The sequence below is a fragment of the Haliotis rufescens genome, unplaced genomic scaffold (assembly GCF_023055435.1).
Source record: "Haliotis rufescens isolate VD_foot unplaced genomic scaffold, xgHalRufe1.0.p SCAF_44, whole genome shotgun sequence".
Classification (NCBI taxonomy): Eukaryota; Metazoa; Mollusca; class Gastropoda; order Lepetellida; family Haliotidae; genus Haliotis; species Haliotis rufescens.
In genome coordinates this window covers 941,405-966,420 of record NW_025964157.1, presented here as the reverse complement: position 1 = coordinate 966,420, position 25,016 = coordinate 941,405, and the positions used below count along the sequence as shown (strand labels likewise).

General features: G+C 45.3%; 1 protein-coding gene across 1 annotated transcript in view; it reads right to left on the bottom strand.

Moving 5' to 3' along the window:
• The window catches only part of LOC125372630 (golgin subfamily A member 6-like protein 22), a 65,551-nt gene extending 43,861 nt beyond the window's left edge, over positions 1-21,690 (bottom strand). The window contains exon 1 of the mRNA XM_048383084.1: positions 19,933-21,690. Coding sequence (XP_048239041.1) covers positions 19,933-21,690 — 1,758 coding nt within the window. The remainder of the gene's footprint in view (positions 1-19,932) is intronic.
• Positions 21,691-25,016: the final 3,326 nt, after the last annotated feature.

The window sequence follows — 25,016 nt, the reverse complement described above, 5'->3', positions numbered from 1 at the left end:
CCTATTTGGTATTGAATGGTACAATTTCAGAGATCGGGACCACGTGTTACATCTGACACAACGCATCACACGGAACCCGACAACAGGCCGGATGATACCCGGATGTAGTGTCTCAGGGACCGGTCTGTGTTCAATATATCACGCAAGTGTCTTCGTCAACAGGTCCAGGGACTGGTTCGTATTCATTAAGACTCACGGGGATCGAGGGCACTTCATCAGTGAACTGGCCGTGTTCGTTGACCTACTAAACATAGGTAATACTATATATATATATTTATATATATGCTCTTACCACAAACCGACCTAGTTCCGCGGTAATTAATTTCGTTGGAACCACAACAGTTTGGCCAAATTTATTAATAGCCAATTCATAACAGGCGTTTGGTTTACGTGAACGGCTGAAAAATGAAGGTATTTCATGAAAATGTTAAACAACACAGTGTAACATAACTATAAACACATACTTCACCTCCAGTGAACTGATCAAAGCCCTATGACGTCATAATCGAAATTACACAAGTCTCAAAAAAAGAGGCAAAGGATAAATATTTATCACACCGTCCCCCAAAATATGAAAGCAATTCAACCACGCGGTTTCAGCATAGTTTCACGTCGGAACTGAACACATTTCGGACCCCAACTCCTTTCGGTCCTCGACACCTCGTGTGACGTAATGACGGCTAACAGAGGCGAGAGGGGGATTAATCGATCGCTAATCCTGGCGTTTATAGTGACGGCCGGCATCCATAGTCGCTCCATTCAATATTGACATTACGATATTATCGAGTGGTACGGCTTTCGGGGAGCAGTTATTGCTGTTCGGAGGGGAAGGATTATACTCTAGGATTATAGCTTTTCTCACTGGGCCGCTTCTGTGATTAATCGGTTGTTATTAAAAGGGATTATAAACCTTTCTAATGTTATGTTCGATCTATATCTGGTATATATCCTGCGTGTTTGTAGAACAAGGATATTCTGAATGATGGAGGGATGCAGATGGTGTATAGCAGAAACAGTTTGTTATGCGATATGCGTTCGATTGTGGACGATTGTACTATTGGGTATTTTTACGTTCCACGACAAAGGCAAACATGACGAGTGTGACGTAGTATTGCATTATCGTTATCGTTGTAACTGATATACATAACACCTAAATAATTGAGTCGGTGCCTGTACTGACATTTACGTGTACGAGTTTGTGTTTCAAGGACAGAGCACACGATTCATTCGGCACCAACTCGTGTTATTCCGGACAAGCCGAAAAGCGATACGGAAAGGGGCGAGTGGTGACGAATGTACACGATTTATTCAGTGTTTATTCAATCTATAATATGAATATTGTTTTGTGTTTACAAAATATGGTAGGTACCGATCGCGTTTTAACATAAAATTGATATACTAGTTTACGAAAGAGGCAGATAGGGAGCGCCCTGTAGTTAATGAAACAATAGTTAGTGTTTGTTGTTTGAGGATAAACATCCAGCAATAGTCCAGCTATGGTACAATACTACCAGTGGAAGTAGTAGTGGGTGGTTGTAGTGGTAGGTATTTTGATGGGGTTTGTGTAGCACAGTCGTAGTTATAGTAGCAGTAGCTATAGCAGCAGTAGTAGTAGAAGTTGTAGTAGTAGCAGTAGTAGTAGTAGTAGTTGTTGTAGTAGTAGCAGCAGCAGCAACAGTAGTAGTATCAACAGTAGTAGTAGTGGTAGTGGTATAAGTAGTAGTAGTAGTAGTAGTAGTAGTAGTGGTAGTAGTAGTATAAGTAGTAGCATCAGCAGTAGTAGTATCAGCAGTAGTAGAAGTAGTAGTGGTAGTAGTAGTAGTGGTTGTAGTAGTATAAGTAGTAGCATTAGCAGTAGTAGTATCAGCAGCAGCAGTAGTAGTAGTAGTAGCAGTGGTATTGGTAGTGGTAGTAGTAGTAGTGGTAGTAGTAGCAGTAGTAGTAGCAGTAGAAGTAGTAGTGGTAGTAGTAGTATAAGTAGTAGCATCAGCAGCAGTAGTAGTAGTAGTAGTGGTAGTGGTAGTAGTAGTAGTGGTAGTAGTAGCAGTAGTAGTAGTAGTAGAGGTAGTAGTAGAAGTAGTGGTACTGGTAGTAGTAGTAGTAGTGGTAGTAGTAGTAGTAGTAGTAGAGGTAGTAGTAGAAGTAGTGGTACTGGTAGTAGTAGTAGTAGTGGTACTGGTAGTAGTAGTAGTAGTGGTAGTAGTAGTAGTAGTAGTAGTAGAAGTAGTAGTAGTAGTAGTAGTAATGGTTCTGGTAGTAGTAGAAGTAGTAGTAGTAGAAGTAATAGTAGTAGTAGTAGTAGTAGTAGTAGAGGTAGTAGTAGAAGTAGTGGTACTAGTAGTAGTACTAGTAGTAGTAGTATTAGAAGTAGTAGTAGAAGTAGTAGTAGTAGTAGAAGAGGTAGTAGAAGAAGTAGTGGTAGTAGTAGTAGTAGTAGTACTAGTAGTAGTAGAGGTAGTAGTAGAAGTAGTAGTGGTACTGGTAGTTGTAGTGGTACTGGTAGTTGTAGTAGTATAAGTAGTAGTAGAAGTAGTAGTTGTAGTAGTAGTAGTAGTAGTAGAAGAGGTAGTAGTAGAAGTAGTGGTACTGGTAGTAGTACTGGTAGTAGTAGTAGTAGTAGAAGTAGTAGTAGAAGTAGTAGTAGTAGTAGTAGTAGTAGTAGTAGAGCTAGTAGAAGAAGTAGTGGTAGTAGTAGTTGTATTAGCAGTAGCAGTAGCAGTAGTAGTAGTAGTAGCAGTAGTAACAGTAGTAGTAGCAGTAGTAGAGGTAGTAGTAGCAATAGTAGTAGTAGAGGTAGTAATAGTAGTAGAGGTAGTAGTAGTGGTAGAAGTAGTAGTAATGGTAGTAGTAGTAGTAGTAGAGGTAGCAGTAGTAGTAGTAGTAGAGGTAGCAGTAGTAGTAGTAGTAGTCCGCCCACACACGTCGGAAATCATGTACACCTGTTCAGCATAGTTACCTCCCCTTGTGGAGCTGTTTGGCCGTGAGCTGTGTCATTCAGAGCACCCATGTGCCTACTTACCTGTACTTCCCCATACCTGCATGTACAACCATTTCACAGTGAACGACACAAACCCACACTCTGTGATACAGCTCCTCAATTCTGTCAGAGCCATGTTAAGCCGTTAAAGCATTTAACAAAACCACAATTCTATTTCCCGCTGCTTCAGCCTGTGTGTGGCACCGCGGACTCCTGCCTACGAATGCACACAAACCTGCCGAACACAACCATTGGGGATCATCAGTTTGAGCAACACAAATGTTGGATCACTTATATCACTTACTGTATTATTTATGTATCGCTTGTCGCGTGAACAGTTGAGGGGTGAATATCACTTGGAAGAAGGAAAACTATTATGTAGTCATCATATCAACGCAAACACGTTGTGTGGCTCGCACTGATGAGGATCACACAAGCAGCCTTGTGATGGTCTCATATAAAGGAAGCGGTGTGGTAGCGTAGTGGTTAAAGCGTTCACCCGTCACGACTAAGCACCGGGTTCGAAACCCCACATGGGTACAATGTGTGAAGCGTATTTCTGTTTTGCCCGCTGTGTTCTGCAGGGATAGTGTTTGTTTGTTTTTTGTTTACCGCCGCACTCAGCAATATTCCAGCTATATGACGGCGGTCTGTGAATAATCGAGTCTGGACCAGACAATCCAGTGATTGACATCATGAGCATCGATCCACGTAATTTGGATACGATGACATGCACCAACTAAGTCAGGAAGTCCGACTACCCGATCCCGTTCGTCGCCTCTTACGACAAGCGTAGTTCCCTTATACGACAAGCATGGGTTGCTGAAGACCTATTCTACCCCGGATCTTCACGGGTGTGTTGGGAGAATGCTTAAAGAGGAGTAATGCTATATACTCGCTCCCCAAACCCCCCCCACCCCCCACCCCCCACCCCACCCCCCCCCCCACCCTTCAATCGTTAATCTGTCTTCTAATCGGGATGATTTTGCTCGAAACCATACCATCAGGATTAACGACGTTTTACTAAAGGATTGATGTTTAATCTGTTGACGTTCAGCAGCTGATGAAGACAGTGCCTCACGTGAGCAAATTCCATGATGCGCGAATCGATTTCATAGCCTGTATCGATGTTGGGACTTTTTTTCAGACATTGAGAAATTCCCTGAAAGTAGTTCTGTATCTCTCCGCTCGATTGGTAACGTAATCACGTGACACACTCACGTTCATCGGGAAATAAACGTCAGTCAGCTTGGTAGTGTGGATCCAGGCGCTACTGTCAATATTGTACAGTAAACGATTTTTGTCTTTAGTAGAGCTCCTTTTACGAGTGAGTGAGTGAGTATGGTTTTACGCCGCTTTTAGCAATATTCCAGCAATATCACGGCGGGGGACACCAGAAATGGGCTTCACACATTGTACCCATGTCGGGAATCGAACCCAGGTCTTCGGCGTGACGAGCGAACGCTTTAACCACTAGGCTACCCGATCGCCCCTAGGAATCAATATCAAAGATTCCTACAGACAACATGAACTAGTCGCATCGTCATGGCGTGTCAATATAGTTTCAGAAGTCTTTCTATCGTATTCTTATTAATCAAAGGTGGTTATTGTGATTTGAAACCTTTGATGGCCAATCAGAATAAAGCAATTTCTAGAGTGATGTTGGAATGGGGCTTTTCGCTGTTTGTAGCAATATTCCAGCAATATCACGGCGGGGGATACCAAGAATGGGCTTCACACATTGTACCCATGTGGGGAATCGAACCCAGGGTCTTCAGCGTGGCAAATGAACAGCTTAGCCACTTGGCTACTCCATCGCCCCGAAGTAAGGCTATCTCCATCGCCCCGAAGTAAGGCTATCTCCATCGCCACGAAGCAAGGCTATCTCCATCGCCACGAAGTAAGGCTATCTCCATCGCCCCGAAGTAAGGCTATCTCCATCGCCCCGAAGTAAGGCTCTCTCCATCGCCCCGAAGTAAGGCCATCTCCATCGCCCCGCAGTAAGGCTATCTCCATCGCCCCGAAGTAAAGCCATCTCCAACGCCCCGAAATAAGGCTATCTCCATCGCCCCGAAGTAAGGCCATCTCCAACGCCCCGAAGTAAGGCTATCTAAACAGTGAGTGAGTTGGGTTTAACGCCGCTTTTAACAGTATTCGCGGCGTGTCAGCTTAATGTGGGAGGAAAGCCCGAAGTGATGCAGGTCCCAGACGTTAACCACTTCGGTGAAACCCACGAGCACGGGTATGGTGTTGACAAGCCTAGAAACATAATAGGGGCGAACCGGGATTCGAACCCACAATCATAGGTTTCTGGCGAGCCCAAGGGACGCAACTCTGCACAGCGAATCGCGGCGCCTTAGACGACTGGGCCAACCGTGCCCCCCCTATCTAAACAGAGGCAAATAAGACGTAATAAACAGGAATAATGCCGTTTAACCTGTGAGCAGCTCGATGAACCAGAAATCCCAAAGTGATGCAGGTCTTAGACATTTACCATTTTGGTGGAACCACGAGCACGGTATGGTGCCGACAAACCTAGACACATAATCAGGGCGAATCTGGGATTCAAACCAACGACGTCAGGTTTCCTGCACACCGAAGGGGCGCACTTCAGTATAGCAACTCGCATCAGCGGTGTGGATTGCGTATACCATCTGAATATACTTAGACAGTTGGCCGGTGTATGCAGTTGTGTATCTATGATTAAGCTATTTGCCTTTGATTTACGCGATTCATAATAATCACGAGATAGTCACGTGCTTCATGGAAAGCATATTTAGAGCGTGGTCTATACCACTTTCTACAGCAACAAACAAACGACCATGCTACGTTTATTTTCGGCAACAGGTAGCTTTCATCTTTCACATCATCTTCCGTTTTAGGATGGCAAATGAAGTTCGACACTAGATATTTTTCCTTCAGAAATGAGAATCGTATGATAACATGCATGGGTCGGAACACAGATAAACACATCACCTGTATCTTCTACTTTTCATTTTATCTCGTGTTTATCTTCTCATTTTATCTCGTGTTTATCTTCTCATTTTATGTCTCGTTTAAAGAAATAAACGTGGATCCGTCATATTCTGAGATAACCTATTGATCATAACATTACGCCGTATGGTGTCTTTTTAAGTCCACCAACTGTTCAAGGCGCCTAGAGTCTTAATTATATTTCCAGAGATATAAAATATTACACAAGAATAAAGTATAAATTATTTGACATCTGTTTTACTTAAAATCTACTCAGTAATGCAGTTTCGTCATACCTATGGCGATGAGTGAGGTTATTTCTAGTAATCGGACGGTAATATGCTGACCTCCGCGAAAACACGAGCTTACAATAATATTTGGAAACGTGATGAAACCCGGCGTGGAAACCGCATGCCTGTTCTAACGACTTAGACCTTGCCCCAGGTCGGGGATGGTGTATAATAGCCCTGCAATACATCCGCGTCTCTGGTATGCATTCTAGGGCATAGTTTCGTCATCATGGCGGCCATCTTGGAACTGACGTCACTACCTGTCAGAATAATGGACGTCTAACACAATCAAAACGTCCGCGCCAGCCAATCATCTGGTTTGTTGGCTTGGGTGAGTGAAAGCGAGGGCGCGTTCTTCAGTGACCTCTTGTGAGATATTTGCACTTGGCAAAAAAACTGAACGTTATTTCTCGCTGGAGTGATAATTGTACCGGTACGGTCTAAACATAGCGCCAGCATAGTATACATACAAACAAGTTGGTATTCCTCGTCAAACTATTATTTACGCATAGAGGTTTAATCGTTGCCTTGTTTACAGAGTTATCGCTTAACCAGCGCCCAATTTTCCAAGACATTAACAAGTGCGAACACAAAATAATATGGCCAGATCGTTCCTGCTTCCAAACTTAACAAACAGTGTACGATCTCTAGTAATGCGCTCGGGCCTGCCCACCTGTCTAAGAACAGCCTCGTTTTGGATGCGCGTCGTATAAACGAGACGCGGCCAGTGGAGCCGTTACTGACGTTGTTCGAGCGTCTACGATGCCGATTTCTTGCATACCTGACATTGATGGGGAGATCTGGCTAAGTCAGAACAAAAGTCGCGCAATAACTCGCAACAGATACTGTTCATATATGTATAAACCCTATTGACTACTACTTTCATGAAGGTCGTATACCATATTGACATGATATTAAAAAAAATACTACCAAAATTGATGGAAAATGTTGGACAATGAGATGCAATATATTCGTTGCATTTAACGCCATGTTAACACCAGTGGTGTGGTGGCCTAGAAGTTAATGCGTTACCTTGTCATATAGAAGACAAGGGTTCGAATCCCCACATGGGTACAGTGTGTGAAGCCAGTTCTTCAGCCTGGTTCCCTGGGTATGCTGCGCTGGCGCTACACTGCGCCAGCGTAGCATACCCAGGGAACCAGGCTGCCAGTTCTTGCGTTCCAGCCTAACTCATGTATCAGCATTTATATCGGTATACTGACTGACTGACTGAGGATGGTTTTACGCCGCTTTTAGCAATATTCCAGCAGTATCACGGCGGGGGACACCAGAAATGGGCTTCACACATTATACCCGTGAGGGAATCGAACCTGTATCTACGGCGTGACGAGCAAAAGCTTTTACCACCCCACCGCCGCAAATTGGTATAAACATATTGTAGACATATGTGAAATTTATCTATCTATTAGTGAGTGAGTGAGGCGTCACTTGTAACTGTATGTACAGTTATATCACGGCGTGTCAGCTTGATCTTGGATTTGATTAAAAGAATTGCAAATCTTTATTTCCAGGTAAAATATAGGATAGACTATGTCGTGAGTTGAGTGGCCCAGTCGATTCCCTGTACAGAGTTGCGTCCCATGGGCACGTTAGAACCTATGATTGTGGGTTCGAATCCCGGTTCGATCCGAGTATGCTTCTAGGTTTGTCAGCACCATACCCGTGCTCGTGGGTTTCACCGAAGTGGTAAACGTCTGAGACCTGCATCATTTCGGGCTTTCTTCCCACATTAAGCTGACACGCCGAGATATAACTGGAATACTGTTAAAACCGGCGTTAACCCAAACTCACTCACTCACTATGTCCTGGAAGGGAAACCTGAAGCGATGCCTCGTATACAACGTTTGTAAAGCCCATGAGAACAGGTTTCGTGCAGATAAACCACGAATCATAATCAGGACGAATATGGGATCCAGGTACGCCCAAGTCACACAACTCTGCACAGCGAATCGCAGCGCTTTAGGCGACTAATTCACCCTAGCGTTCTCTCCCTTTATGTAATATGATGAAGCATTACTCAGTGAGATGCACCCGTGAAGATCCGGGTTAGAATAGGTCTCCAGCAACCCATCCTTGTCGTAATAGGCGACTAACGGGATCGGGTGGTCAGGTTCGCTGCCTTGGTTGATGCATGTCATCGTATCCCAACTGCGTAGATTGATGCTCATGATATCAATCACTGGATTGTCTGGCCCTGACTCGATAAATTACAGACCTCCGTCATACAGCTGAGTGTAGCATTAAACAAACAAACAAACAAACAAACACACAAACAATGAAATACAAGAAAAGAAAAGTAAGCGTAATCAGGTCCTCAATAACCCCATGTAACAGTTAGCAGCGATGGGGTAGCCTAGTGGTTAAAGCGTTAGCTTGTCACACCGCAGACCCGCTTTTGATTCCCAGCATGAATACAATATGAAAAGCCTATTTCTGGCGTCCCCCGCCGTGACAGCTGCAGTGTTGCCAAAGCGGCATAAAACCATTACATCTGTGACAGTTTTAGCCAGAGTCCCGCAATTGGTATATCACGTAAATCCTTATTCGTAAACAAAACAGGCGGTAAGAGGTAGGCGAACCAGGATTGAAACAGAAAACAGTTGACGGACAGCTTACAGGCTACCATGTACCAGAGTGTAACACCTACATAATAACCACAATATCCCTTCCTCCTCCATTACTTGTAAACACACACAACTGTGATAATGAGGAAGACAGTTGTCAGAAAAAAACACCCCCATCCGCAAAGGAACTCTATCCAAGAACCATCGTCTCTTGTTCCTTTGATGTATCTAACCACGTTAATCAAAGGTAAGTATTGCTGTCCTTACGAACAAAACGCCTGTTATCTATTAGCGTTGCAAGAGTCACAGAAATGCACGTGCGTTGACGAAGGTAATGAGGAACGCGTTTTTCCATACTGACTATGGAATGTGGAAATGAGAATCCGCGACTGCTATAATTAGACTCGTGGAGACCGTCACACCATCTGCACGTGCGTCGGCTGTTACTCGGCTTGACGCCTGCACGTGAAGTTGGTGTTTGTTTCGAGTATGATTACGCTAAGCGTTTGACGTCAACGTCGATTAAGCTTTGGTATTTTGGGGAAACGTCTATACGGAGGCTCGCTGTCATATACTCTCCAAAAACACCCATAAAAGCAGTGAAATGATGACAGTGTGGCCGACATCCATACCAAAAATGAATTGGTCATTTCTGCATGGATTGGGGTGGATTTGTGTTGAAAGAATGAGGTACTGCAGATATTTGGTGAAAAGATTGCAAAAACACGTGACACATCATTTGTTGCGCTCTAAAACGTTTGGTTTTCATTTGCATGCCATCACAATATTACAGCAAGTGAACAGCGAAAATATGCCACGACTGACGAAGGCCAACACAACAACGCCATCGGCCGACTGCAAACAGGAGAATCATCTTCAGCTGTAGTCAGGTTGCACCAAGCACCATTACAAGACCGTGGAACCGTTATCAGACACACGGGACAAAACCTGACCTTTCCAGATCCGGTCGACCATGTATCACTTCAAGAGCACAGTACGGGTTCAAACGGCAACGTCATTTGCGTGTAAGAACTACCACGGCCTCCTCTAAAACTACGGCAATAATATGTTGTTCCGCAAAGGCCGTGGGAAAGGTATGTTGTTCCTCGTGTGCGTTACAAGCACCACTGAGTATATATGTACGGCATGTTGTGTCTTCATATGGTGTCGTGTGGTGCTGTGATGTGTAGATTTCATGTTGTATGTTTCACTATGGCGGCGTGATGAGTTGTGTGATGTAACGATGTGTATGAGTGGGTGAATTGAGTTTTACGTCGCTTTGACATCATAAACTGAAAGACAAAGGAAAAGTATACACTTGCAAGTTGGATCTGAATAAAAAATTACCAATCTCATTAAAATCAGATCTTAGCTCTCGCTACAGCTAAACAAAGATCTGAGGACATCCCATTACGGGTCACGTCAGACCGACCTTGCGCGAACTTTGACCGACCAATGGAATGACCAATCAGAAGGCAGCTTTCTCGTGCTTTACGGCACTTATTTCAAATTGGCGACTACGCTTCGAACCATATTTTGACAAATTCACGATTACAGATTTGAAACCTGAACAAAAAAACATTCTGGAATGGCTAATAGATGGTCTAGATTGTATGGATTCAGTCGTTAAACCCGTAACTATCGTTCGGAGTTAAAGTTTTCGAGGTTGCATGATTAGAAATCACATTCCGACTGTCACTTTCATAATCTGGTAAGCGATGCTCTGATTGGTCGGATGAAAGGTCGTTCTGGCGTGACTCCTAATGGGATGTCCTCAGATCTTTGTTTATCGGTAGCGAGAACTGAGGTCTGATTTTAATGAGATTGAAAAATTACAAACGTTATCAAACTTTATAGGCTGAAAACAGTCGCCGAAACACTGCAAAGTTAAGGTCCAAAACATACTCGTATGAAATACACGACCATCGAATAACAATTTCTTGTTAGTAATGGAACTATTTTCAGCCACCATCAGACATGGGTGTTTACTTTCTTTTGTCCGGCAGTATATATCTTGTGTATCAACTAAACGTTGAAGGTACGCAAAAGGTACGCACGGATGTGGGGCTGGCAAATCAAGGATAATTATATGGTTGAATCTGGTTGAATCTGATTCGAACCCGCGATCGTAGGATCATGGCCTCGGCTAGGGACGAGCATCTGTACAGTGCATGGACGAGTCGTATCCCGTTGTGTTGTTTTGGGTTGTGCGGTGCGGTGCTATGTTGTGTTGCGTGATATTGTGCAGTGCAGTGCGGCGTTGCGTAGCGTGATATTGTGCGGTGCGGTGCTATGTTGTGTTGCGTGATATTGTGTTTGGTGCGGTGCGGTGTTGTGTAGCGTGATAATGTGTTTGGTGCGGTGCGGTGCGGTGTTGTGTAGCGTGATAGTGTGTTGGTGCGTGGCGGTGCGGTGCGGTGCGTGGCGGTGCGGTGCGGTGCGGTGCGGTGCGGTGCGGTGCGGTGCGGTGCGGTGCGGTGCGGTGTAGCGTGATATTATGTTTGGTGTGGTGCGGTGCGGTGTTGTGTAGCGTGATATTGTGTTTGGTGCGGTGCGGTGTTGTGTAGCGTGATATTGTGTTTGGTGAGCGGCGCGGTGTTGTGTAACGTGATATTGTGTCTGGTGCGGTGCGGTGCGGTGCGGTGCGGTGCGGTGCGGTGCGGTGCGGTGCGGTGCGGTGCGGTGTTATATTGTGTAGCGTGATGTTGTGCGGTGCGGTGTGATATTGTGTAGCGCGATGTTGAGCGGTGCGGTGTTAAATTGTGCAGCGTGATGTTGTGCGGTGCGATGTTATATTGTGTAGCGTGATGTTGTGCGGTATGGTGTTATATTGTGTAGCGTGATGTTGTGCGGTGTGGTGTTATATTGTGCAGCGTGATGTTGTGCGGTGCGGTGCGGTGCGGTGCGGTGCGGTGCGGTGCGGTGCGGTGCGGTGCGGTGCGGTGCGGTGTTATGTTGTGTAGCGTGATGTTGCCCAGTGCGGTGCGGTGCGTTGCGGTGCGGTGCGGTGCGGTGCGGTGCGGTGCGGTGCGGTGTTATGTTGTGTAGCGTGATGTTGCCCAGTGCGGTGCGGTGCGGTGCGGTGCGGTGCGGTGCGGTGCGGCGCGGTTTTATATTGTGTAGCGTGATGTTGCCCGGTGCGGTGCGGTGTTATATTGTGTAGCGTGATGTTGTGCGGTACGGTGCGGTGCGGTGCGGTGCGGTGCGGTGCGGTGCGGTGTTATGTTGTGTAGCGTGATGTTGTGCGGCGCGGTGCGGTGCGGTGCGGTGCGGTGCGGTGCGGTGCGGTGCGGTGTTATATCGTGTAGCGTGATGTTGTGCGGTGCTTGGCGGTGTTATATTGTGTAGCGTGATGTTGTGCGGTGCGGTGTTATATCGTGTAGCGTGATGTTGTGCGGTGCGGTGCGGTGCGGTGCGGTGCGGTGCGGTGCGGTGCGGTGCGATGCGGTGTTATGTTGTATAGTGTGAAGTTGTATTGCACGATTCTAAGCTGTGCGGTGCAGCGTTGTGTTCCAAATACAATGACATAATGAATAAATGTAGTTTGTATGCCACAGTCCGCAGGATCCCAGTTATCTTAATGACACGGCACCAATGAGAAATACTTTGTTGACCCAATATCCTCTTACTCTCAACCACTTCATGAGTCTTTAGCATAGGCAAAAAAAAAAGATATACTACTCAAAAGATGTTAAAGAACACCCTAATCTGTCACGACATGATTAACATAATGATTAACTATTAGTTGTATGAAAAAATCATTTGTTCTTTAAGTTCTTGTGAGTAGTATATATTTTTACTGACCTTGTCCGTTTGATAAGGTGTCTATAGAAACGGAGCCCCACTTATAACCAATTAATTGTAAAAAGCTATAAAACACTTTATTTTAATACCGAATTGACAAAACAATGTTTTGCTTTGCTTCAGGAAGAAAGAACGGAATTCTATAAAGATAACCTTACACTGTTTGGCAAACACATAATTAAGAAGATCGGGCCTCTCGTGAAAAGAATCGGTGAGAAACCACCGTTAGGACCTCGGTATTCCGTCCTATCTCTTCAGCAGATAAAACGACAGATAACGGTGAATATTTATCTATTTTAGACATAAAACAAGCCTCTTGGCGATCTATCTCGCCTACCGCATACAATCTCGTCTCGTGTTCCTTCTGTGGAGACACGGTCGCGGCTTTCTTATCTGCCCAACACAATACATTACATCCACAGTTTATCTGAAAAGTATTTAAAAAAAGACCCTTATCATGGCCAGCAACAGAAAGGGATATATTTTCTTTTTTTAGCTCATACAAGAGGAAACGTCCACCCCTGTTCAACGAAATTAACACTATCTCATTGGCCTTTAAATCGGGATCGAAATAGATTGTTCCTTTTTGTATCTCTGGCGCAGGAAGACCTGTATACTGTGAAACCCCGTAATACTGGACTGTTTTAATCCGGATAACCCTATTTCCGGACGATTACTTTTAGAAAAGTCTAAATTGAATAAGAATATTACTTCGTACTAAAGATTCGTTAATCCGGACGATAATACCGGCAATATAACCGTCCGGATTAACGGGGTTTCGATATATTAGATGTTTTTCATTCGTTATCCGGAAGATCCTATTTTCGAAAGATTACTTTAGGAATCACTTCGTGTAAGCAAAGAATATATTCGATAATCCGGACATTTATCAATCCGGACGATATTACTTAGAACATCACCGTCCGTATTAACGGGGTTTCTATGCACAAAGGTTTGTTCATTCTTTATCCGAAAAATCCTATTTTCGGACGAATACTTTTAGGAATAACTTCGTGTAAACAAACATCATATTCGATAATCCGGAAATTTGTTAAACCGGATTACTGTTGTTGGAACGGCTACAGATGAACATCTGCCTCCCATCAGCGAGAGGTGTCTTCTTTCCTCCGATTTACGTCACGCAGGGCACAAGCACGAGATGTTCCACTGTACAAATGTAACGTCAGCAGTCTTTCTTCAACCTCTAGTATACATTATGTCAGAAATGGGGGAGAGGTTGTTTTAAGTTACCCCTGCGCCTCACAGCCTGTCGCCCGATGGAGGGATACGGTTAATTTGTTGCAGCTAAACGGCGTAAAACCATCACTCGTTTGATTTTTGCGGGTGTGCTGTTACAGTTATCTCGACGGGGACACCAGAGATGGGTTATAGCAATTGCACACGTCGGTAATCGAAATTGGGTTTTTGGCGTCACGATTGGATGCTTTAGTTACAAGCTGACTCAATAGATTACTCGTTCCATTAGACCACCCGGCCGCCTTGCCAGACCACCGGACCACCCCGCCGCCTCGCCAGACCATCCAATCGCCTCACCCGGCGGCCTCGCCATACCACCCAACCGCCTCGCCATACCACCCTACTGCCTCACCAGTTCAATCCGCCGCCGCACCCGACCGCCCTACAAAAAATCTTATTGGCCCACGCTCTGCAAGACCAGTTGCAATCTCACTGAAACAATGAGATGCCTTATCGCCCCCCCCCCCCCCCAACCCCCCCACCCCACAATCTCACCAGACACCTCACCACACAATCTCACAAAAACACCCCACCACACAACCTCACCAAAACACCCCACCACACAACCTCACCAAAACACACCACCACACAACCTCACCAAAACACACCACCACACAACCTCACCAAAACACACCACCACACAACCTCACCAAAACACACCACCACACAACCTCACAAACCACCCCACCACACAACCTCACCAAAACAATTCACCACACAACCTCACCAAACCACCCCACCACACAACCTCATCAAAACACTCCACCACATAACCTCACCAAAACACTTCACCACACAACCTCACCAAAACACCCCACCACACAACCTCACCAAAACACCCCACCACATAACCTCACCAAAACACTTCACCACACAACCTCACCAAAACACTCCACCACATAACCTCACCAAAACACCCCACCACATAACCTCACCAAAACACAACACCACATAACCTCACCAAAACACACCACCACACACCTCACCAAAACACACCACCACACAACCTCACCAAACCACCCCACCACACAACCTCACCAAAACACACCACCACACACCTCACCAAAACACACCACCACACACCTCACCAAAACACACCACCACACAACCTCACCAAACCACCCCACCACACAACCTCACCAAAACACACCACCACACAACCTCACCAAACCACCCCACCACACAACCTCACCAAAACACCCCACCACACAACCTCACCAAAACACTTCACCACACAACCTCACCAAACCACCTCACCAAACAACCTGACCAAAACACCCCACCACACAACCTCACCAAACACCCCACCACGCAACCTCACCAAAACACCCCACCACACAACCTCACCAAACCACCCCACCACACAACCTCACCAAACCACCCCACCACACAACCTCACCAAAACACCCCACCACACAACCTCACCAAACCACCCCACCACACAACCTCACCAAAACACCCCACCACACAACCTCACCAAAACACTTCACCACACAACCTCACCAAACCACCCCACCACACAACCTCACCAAACCACCCCACCACACAACCTCACCAAAACACTTCACCACACAAGCTCACCAAAACACTTCACCACACAACCTCACCAAACCACCCCACCACACAACCTCACCAAAACACCCCACCACACAACCTCACCAAAACACCCCACCACGCAACCTCACCAAAACACCCCACCACACAACCTCACCAAAACACTTTACCACACAACCTCACCAAAACACCCCACCACGCAACCTCACCAAAACACTCCACCACATAACCTCACCAAAACACTTCACCACACAACCTCACCAAAACACCACACCACACAACCTCACCAAAACTCCACACCAGTGACACCACACACCTCACCACACAACCTGACCAAAACACCCCACCACACAACCTGACCAAAACACCCCACCACACAACCTGACCAAAACACCCCACCACACAACCTGACCAAAACACTCCACCACATAACCTCACCAAAACACCCCACCACATAACCTGACCAAAACACCCCACCACACAACCTGACCAAAACACCCCACCACACAACCTGACCAAAACACCCCACCACGCAACCTCACCAAAACACCCCACCACACAACCTGACCAAAACACCCCACCACACAACCTGACCAAAACACCCCACCACACAACCTGACCAAAACACCCCACCACGCAACCTCACCAAAACACCCCACCACACAACCTCACCAAAACACCCCACCACACAACCTCACCAAAACACCCCACCACACAACCTCACCAAAACACACCACCACACAACCTCACCAAAACACCCCACCACACAACCTCACCAAAACACCCCACCACACAACCTCACCAAAACACCCCACCACACAACCTCACCAAAACACTCCACCACATAACCTCACCAAAACACTTCACCACACAACCTCACCAAAACACCCCACCACACAACCTCACCAAAACACCACACCAGTGACACCACACACCTCACCACACAACCTGACCAAAACACCCCACCACACAACCTGACCAAAACACCCCACCACACAACCTGACCAAAACACCCCACCACACAACCTCACCAAAACACCCCACCACACAACCTCACCAAAACACCCCACCACACAACCTCACCAAAACACACCCACCCCCGCGACCAGCCCGTAACCTCATAAAAACACCCCATCGACTACCATATTGCAGTGGAACATCAACACTCATTTCCTTTATCAGCAATTTCTGGATCTATACTGTCTGAGTATATCTATAAAAATAGTCTCATATATCAAATTCCGCTGTCAGAACGTATCTCTCTTCAAAACCACGGTCTACTAAACTTATTTTTGCTATCACGCCTTTCCTGACGGTATCCAAACAATTGTAGGTACAAATTTCAGGTTGCAGAAACATTGATATACACTGACGGGCAAAAAAGGTATACACTCATGTTTGATGGTGTCTGAAATTAACAAAAAAAATAGTTATTCGATGTTGTTTTGATATTTGATAAGGGTAACATCAGTTTAGACCTGAAGTTTGCAGTGTTTCCGCGACTATATTCAGCCCAGTAACGTTTTGATAACGTTTGTATTTTTTTGTTCAAATTAAATTTTCAAGTGTATACTTTCTTCTGCCCGGCACTTTATCAACACCTGCAGTCTAAATGTAACTAGGGGATAAAAAATATTTCGCTTATTTGAAACCTCTAATTTATCCATTAAACTAAGCCCGTCAACAGCTCTTAAATAAATAAATAAATCGAGTCTCACTCACTCTGATTTACAGCCCTTGCGAATTCCGTGTCAAAATAAATTCACAGTAAACTATGCATGTCGTAAAAGACGACTAATTGGACTCGTGGGTGATTGGGTGTCATCGAACCCAAACGGCGCAGGGCGTCGCTCATAAAGTCAATCACTGGTTTGTCTGATCTGGTTCCATTATTTACAGGCCACCGTGACATCGCAGAACTACAGGTGGGTGTTACACAACAAAGAAGCAAAGATACATATCTTAATTACAATTCCGGCATCTGTGGAATTCCCTATGAGAACCGTGCCAATGTTATAGTAGGGCGTAGTTAAATAGACGTGTTCAGAAGACGGTATCTTCAAAAAGTTAAAATGGTTCAAATGAAAAAAATGAGGTGCCAACAATTCTCTATAAAACCTGGCATTCACACCAAAACCCATCAGTCAAAGGCAATTCCTCGCTTTCTCGGTCGAAGTGGAGCAAAAACTCTCAACCGCGAAAAAAAACCCAAACAAAAAATCATTCAAGAAGAACCAATCAGGTTGCCTAGTCTACCTTGTAGTAAGTGGGTCAGCCAAGAACTTCTTTTTCCAATCCGTTCACGAAATTCTAAACTCCAACGTTTTATTCATATTTTATGCAACTAAATTTTACATAACGCAAAAATTAATCATAACACAACGTCCACATGTAACGTTTTATACACACGCGCGATCCCCGAATCCTTTTGTGCTCTGGTTCAAATACAACCACGCTCTAACAACGCCCAAATTCCAAATATACCCCAGAAGTAAAAAGACAGATCCGTTCAGTTTTAATTTGAATGAATTGAATACAAGATCCTTCGTTAAATCCGTTTACTCGAGAGTGGTTTCCCTATTGATCTATTTGGCAGTCAAATTTCCAGTTAAACTCCTGAACCCGACAAGGTATGATATGAATCAGCCTAGACACGTGTAGCTAAGAGCGGATAAGTTGATTGAAAATCCCAATCAACCTGTCTGGAAATAGATGCGGCCTCACAGTGCAACTGTTGATTCGGCAGCGACGGCAGGAGCGGCCTGACGATATCACCACGCCCCATCACCGCTGATGACGGTGTAAACAGGAGGTGAAATTCTTTAAGTCTGTGAACAGGTGTGGGAAGCTAATCCCAACATATTACTAGATCCGGCGAGCTCAAACTGACCGCGCAATGCGTGCGAATTATGCTTATGGGTCCGGCTATTGAACATTGTGGGACATTAATTCAATTTTTCGAATTTGGAAATTATATTATTTTAGGAGTTTAAGATACGTAATTGTAATTTGTGAAGAAGTCGAATGATAGTTGAGTAGTTCATTGTTTGACCCCACACTCGGCAGTATTCCAGCTATATGACGGCGGTCTGTAAATAATCGAGTCTGGACCAGACAATCCAGTAGTTGATATCATGAGCATCGATCCACTCAATTGGGATCGATGACATGCATCAACCAAGTCAGCGAGCCTGACGACCCGATCCCGTTAGTCGCCTCTTACAAGCATAGTCGCCTTTTACAGCAAGTATGGGTTGCTGAAGACCTATTCCATCCCGGATCTTCACGGGTCCGATTGCATGCAATCAAGCAGGTCTTCGAACCACACACTGCAATAAAACACATCCAAATTCGACTGCACACATCACATTATTAATATTGGACTATGGACTGCTCAAGACATCCTTCTTCCTGTCTGTACACCCCTCTTCCTGTCTGTATACCCCTCTTCCTGTCTGTACATCCCTCTTCCTGTCTGTACACCCCTCTTCCTGTCTGTACATCCCTCTTCCTGTCTGTACACCCCTCTTCCTGTCTGTATACCCCTCTTCCTGTCTGTATACCCCTCTTCCTGTCTGTACACCCTTCTTCCTGTCTGTATAGCCTTCTTACTGCCTGTACACCCCTCTTCCTGTCTGTACACCCTCTTCCTGTCTGTATACCCCTCTTCCTGTCTGTATACCCCTCTTCCTGTCTGTACACCCCTCTTCCTGTCTGTACACCCCTCTTCCTGTGTACACCCTTTTTCCTGTCTGTACACCCCTCTTCCTGTCTGTACACCCTTTGTCCTGTCTGTACACCCCTCTTCCTGTCTGTACACCCTCTTCCTGTCTGTATACCCTCTTCCTGTCTGTATACCCTCTTCCTGTCTGTACACCCTCTTCCTGTCTGTATACCCTCTTCCTGTCTGTATACCCTCTTCCTGTCTGTACACCCCTCTTCCTGTCTGTATACCCCTCTTCCTGTCTGTATACCCCTCTTCCTGTCTGTACACCCTTCTTCCTGTCTGTATAGCCTTCTTACTGCCTGTACACCCCTCTTCCTATCTGTACACCCCTCTTCCTGTGTACACCCTTTTTCCTGTCTGTACACCCCTCTTCCTGTCTGTACACCCTTTGTCCTGTCTGTACACCCCTCTTCCTGTCTGTACACCCCTCTTCCTGTGTACACCCTTTTTCCTGTCTGTACACCCCTCTTCCTGTCTGTACACCCTTTGTCCTGTCTGTACACCCCTCTTCCTGTCTGTACACCCTCTTCCTGTCTGTATACCCTCTTCCTGTCTGTATACCCGCTTCCTGTCTGTATACCCTCTTCCTGTCTGTACACCCTTTGTCCTGTCTGTACACCCCTCTTCCTGTCTGTATACCCTCTTCCTGTCTGTACACCCCTCTTCCTGTCTGTATACCCGCTTCCTGTCTGTATACCCTCTTCCTGTCTGTACACCCCTATTCCTGTCTGTACACCCCTCTTCCTGTCTGTATAGCCTTCTTACTGCCTGTACACCCCTCTTCCTGTCTGTACACCCCTCTTCCTGTGTACACCCTTTTTCCTGTCTGTACACCCCTCTTCCTGTCTGTACACCCTTTGTCCTGTCTGTACACCCCTCTTCCTGTCTGTACACCCTCTTCCTGTCTGTATACCCTCTTCCTGTCTGTATACCCGCTTCCTGTCTGTATACCCTCTTCCTGTCTGTACACCCTTTGTCCTGTCTGTACACCCCTCTTCCTGTCTGTATACCCTCTTCCTGTCTGTACACCCCTCTTCCTGTCTGTATACCCGCTTCCTGTCTGTATACCCTCTTCCTGTCTGTACACCCCTCTTCCTGTCTGTACACCCCTCTTCCTGTCTGTATACCCTCTTCCTGTCTGTACACCCCTCTTCCTGTCTGTATACCCTCTTCCTGTCTGTATACCCTCTTCCTGTCTGTACACCCCTCTTCCTGTCTGCACACCCCTCTTCCTGTCTGTATACCCCTCTTCCTGTCTGTATACCCTCTTCCTGTCTGTACATCCTTTTTCCTGTCTGTACACCCCCTCTTCCTGTCTGTATACCCCTCTTCCTGTCTGTACACCCCTCTTCCTGTCTGTACACCCCTCTTCCTGTCTGTATACCCTCTTCCTGTCTGTATACCCTCTTCCTGTCTGTACACCCCTCTTCCTGTCTGCACACCCCTCTTCCTGTCTGTATACCCCTCTTCCTGTCTGTATACCCTCTTCCTGTCTGTACATCCTTTTTCCTGTCTGTACACCCCCTCTTCCTGTCTGTATACCCTCTTCCTGTCTGTACACCCCTCTTCCTGTCTGTACACCCCTCTTCCTGTCTGTATACCCTCTTCCTGTCTGTACATCCTTTTTCCTGCCTGTACACCCCCTCTTCCTGTCTGTATACCCTCTTCCTGTCTGTACACCCCTCTTCCTGTCTGTACACCCCTCTTCCTGTCTGTACATCCCTCTTCCTGTCTGTACACCCCTGTTCCTGTCTGTACGCCCCTCTTCCTGTCTGTATACCCCTCTTCCTGTCTGTACACCCCTCTTCCTGTCTGTATACCTCTCTTCCTGTCTGTACACCCCTGTTCCTGTTTGTACACCCTCTTCCTGTCTGTATACCTCTCTTCCTGTCTGTATACCCCTCTTCCTGTCTGTACACCCCTCTTCCTGTCTGTACATCCCTCTTCCTGTCTGTACACCCTTTGTCCTGTCTGTACACCCCTCTTCCTGTCTGTATACCCTCTTCCTGTCTGTACACCCCTCTTCCTGTCTGTACACCCCTCTTCCTGTCTGTACATCCCTCTTCCTGTCTGTATACCCTCTTCCTGTCTGTACACCCCTCTTCCTGTCTGTTCACCCCTCTTCCTGTCTGTACATCCCTCTTCCTGTCTGTATGCCCTCTTCCTGTCTGTACACCCCTCCTCCTGTGTGTACATCCCTCTTCCTGTCTGTATGCCCTCTTCCTGTCGGTATACCCCTCTTCCTGTCTGTACATCCTTTTTCCTGTCTGTACACCCCTCTTCCTGTCTGTACATCCCTCTTCCTGTCTGTATGCCCTCTTCCTGTCTGTACACCCCTGTTCCTGCCTGTACACCCCTCTTCCTGTCTGTATACCTCTCTTCCTGTCTGTACACCCCTGTTCCTGTTTGTACACCCTCTTCCTGTCTGTACACCCCTCTTCCTGTCTGTATACCCCTCTTCCTGTTTGTACACCCCTCTTCCTGTCTGTACACCCCTCTTCCCTTCCACATACCCATGCACATTGTTTCCAGTTAAAGTATCCAGTATACTGAGCGTATGGTCACTGACTACACATCACCCTGGGGAGACAAAAAACGAAATATAGTTTTTCCTTTTCCTTCCCAGTGGGAGTTTAAAGCTTGCACATTCTGTGGTTGATGACCCTCACAAACACACCGATCCCTAAACTAGCTGGAAAATAAATCATCCCGCATCCCGCGCACTGCATCCATGCACCTTCACCTATGATACAGTGAATGAGGATTTATTTATTATTTCCTGGATGATATTTCTTCATTTGAGTGCATTGTCGGGCTTTATGTGTTTTTGAGTCATATTGAAACAATTTAATGGGGAATTTGTGGAGAATGGGTTTCACAAAATGTAATTATGGGGAAATTATCCATTTCATACGCATACTACAAAATTCGTTTAAGCAAACTTGAGCGAGTGAGGTAATAAATTGTGCTTGGCGCCGCGGTCAGGGTAATGGAGGATATATCACGGCTATCTTTAAGTCTCACGGAGTAGGACAATCGTGTATCTAAACATGGAACTGGAACCAATGGAGTCGTCTTCATCTTTGCTCCCCCCCCCCCCCCCCCCCCCCCAAATCAGAACCCGAGTCAGAACAGGTACCAAGCAGTCTGTGGTATTCCGGGTCAGAACAGGTACCCAGCAGTCTGTGGTATTCCGGGTCAGAACAGGTACCCAGCAGTCTGTGGTATTCCGGGTCAGAACAGGTACCAAGCAGTCTGTGGGTATCCCGGGTCAGAACAGGTACCCAGCAGTGTGTGGGTATCCCGAGTCAGAACAGGTACCCAGCTGTCTGTGGGTATCCCGGGTCAGAACAGGAAGACATGTATTTACAGGAAGACATATATTTTCATGAAGACATATATTTACATGAAGACATATATTTTCAGGACGACATATATTTACACGAAGACAGATTTACATGAAGACGTATATTTACAGGAAGACTTATTTACATGAAGACATATATTTACATGAAGACATATATTTACATGAAGACATATATTTACATGAAGACATATATTTACATGAAGACGTACATTTACAGGAAGACTTTTTTACAGGTCGTCAAGGTATTTATGTTATACTGCTGAGTGCAACAAATAAAATTCACTCACAAGCAATCATTACTATTTACAACGAGAGCTGACTCGCATTTTTTAGGGACAATACATTTTCCTGTCTGGATATAGGGACAACTTTTTCATGTAATACTTTGCAATCAGTGACTCGTCTAGACATGCATACAGTATTTCAGATTAATCTTTCAAATACGGTTGAAATGTGCACCATCCTGCCATTACCAACCTCATATTTATATCAATTAGATATTCTGGAAATCTAGACATGCCAAAAAATTATTTTTACAATTTAAACAATTTTTTTTATTACTGACACTTTGGCTGGTTGGTTTGTTGTTTAACGCCGCTCTCAGCAATATTCCAGCTATATGACGACGGTCTGTAAATAATCGAGTCTGGACCAGACTATCCAGTGATTGATATGAGCATCGATCCATGAGCATCGATCAACCAAGTCACCCAAGCCTGACCACCCGATCCCGTTAGTCGCCTCTTACGACAAGCATAGTCGCATTTTACGGCAAGCATGGGTTGCCGAAGACCTATTCTACCCCGGATCTTCACGGATCTTACTGACACGTATTCAAGTAATAACATTTGAGGAATCGAACATAAATTTAAATATGATTAAGCCATGATTACTGAGAAAATGTATATTTTCTTAAGAACCAACTGTTAATAATGGTTCACATATTACCACATAACTCTCCCTGGTTGGAAGGTCGACGTCAAGGTCACTTTCGTAGAATCAGCCATATTGGCTAGTGGAGTGTAGTTCTTATGAAATACTTTAATATAAGATATTTGCATCACAGGTGAGATTCTATTTCGAAATTATACATTACTATCATAAATAATTGAATGGATAAAGTTTTTCTATTATTATATTAGCCCAACCGTTTTGGAAATAAAAGAACTTTGGATCAGATGAATGAAATATACAGAAATGGCTAATAATCGAAGTCTAACCTACAACCCGTAAGTTCATCTCTCTTCGTATTTGATTCGACAGAAACAATTACCATCTTCGTTTGAAGTGCCTTTTTTATGTTGCCCTAAAATAGATGAGATATGTTTTTCAAAAGAAGAAACGTCAAATGGCCACGAACTGTCTGTCCAAATAGTCACCGGAAAAATCACGAAACAACCAATCTGACTCTCAGATGACCCCATTCTGTGATGCGCTTTATTCCTCCAAGAGTACTACAAGGCATAGATAGTTAATGTGTTCGTCTAAATACAGTCAACCAGTCCGCCGTACGTTGGTATTTTAACCAGAATCACTTCATAAAGGCACCACCATTTCTGTAGGCTTTGAAGTCCTCTGTCCGATCAATCACATTGTAATACTACAGTTCCGGTTAGCATGACCAGCGCCCTCTATACTATACGTTATCTCGCTAAATCTCGTCCGGCATGCGAGATGGCCATTCCGTCAATTGACAACCGTGCAGCCGGGCTACAAAATGGCCCAAAATTATCCCAGCGTGCCCTAAATCATCCACGAAGCACCTAATTTCGTCGTGCTTTCAAGCGGTGCTCTGGCCGAGGGTGGTGGTGTTACTCTGTGCAGAATAGCTGTGATTGTTCCACCAAACGAGGAAGTAGCTTAAAGTCAGAGATATTTTTCTTGTATCATAATTACATTAACGTTACATCCGAAAAGGGGTGGTAGGAGTTCTTAGCTGTTGATGACCTATGTTTGGGATGATGCTTGTTATTTCTCACAACGTGAAGTAGATTCGTACATGCCGTATACATTGTTATCTATTACTCCGGACGCTGCCGTTTCCAAATGGTCTGGATTATCCAATTTCCGGATTAACAAATAGTGTCCTTATAATAATATCTCTGATCCAAAAAGGATCGCCCGGAAGACATTTCCGGTCTGTAGGAGTTCTGATTCAGGCGGTATAATTTTGAATGATTTTTTTATGTGACAGACGCCTCGATTATATATACATGAACCTTGGTTATCTGGATGAAACTTACTCAAAATACCTCAGCGTAAAGGTTTTGAATACAACAATCTTAAGAGAAAGGCAGTTCCGGATTAACAAGGGTCTGTTGTATTACTCTTATGGTCAGATTACATTGTTCGATTTCATAAGGATGTAATGTCATGCTATATTTTCCATTGTCAGCTCGGAGCAGGAAATTACAGCCTGTTTCATGGAGTTCCGTGAGGATTCCGGGTTAGAATCGGTCTTCAGCAACCCATGCTTGTCGTA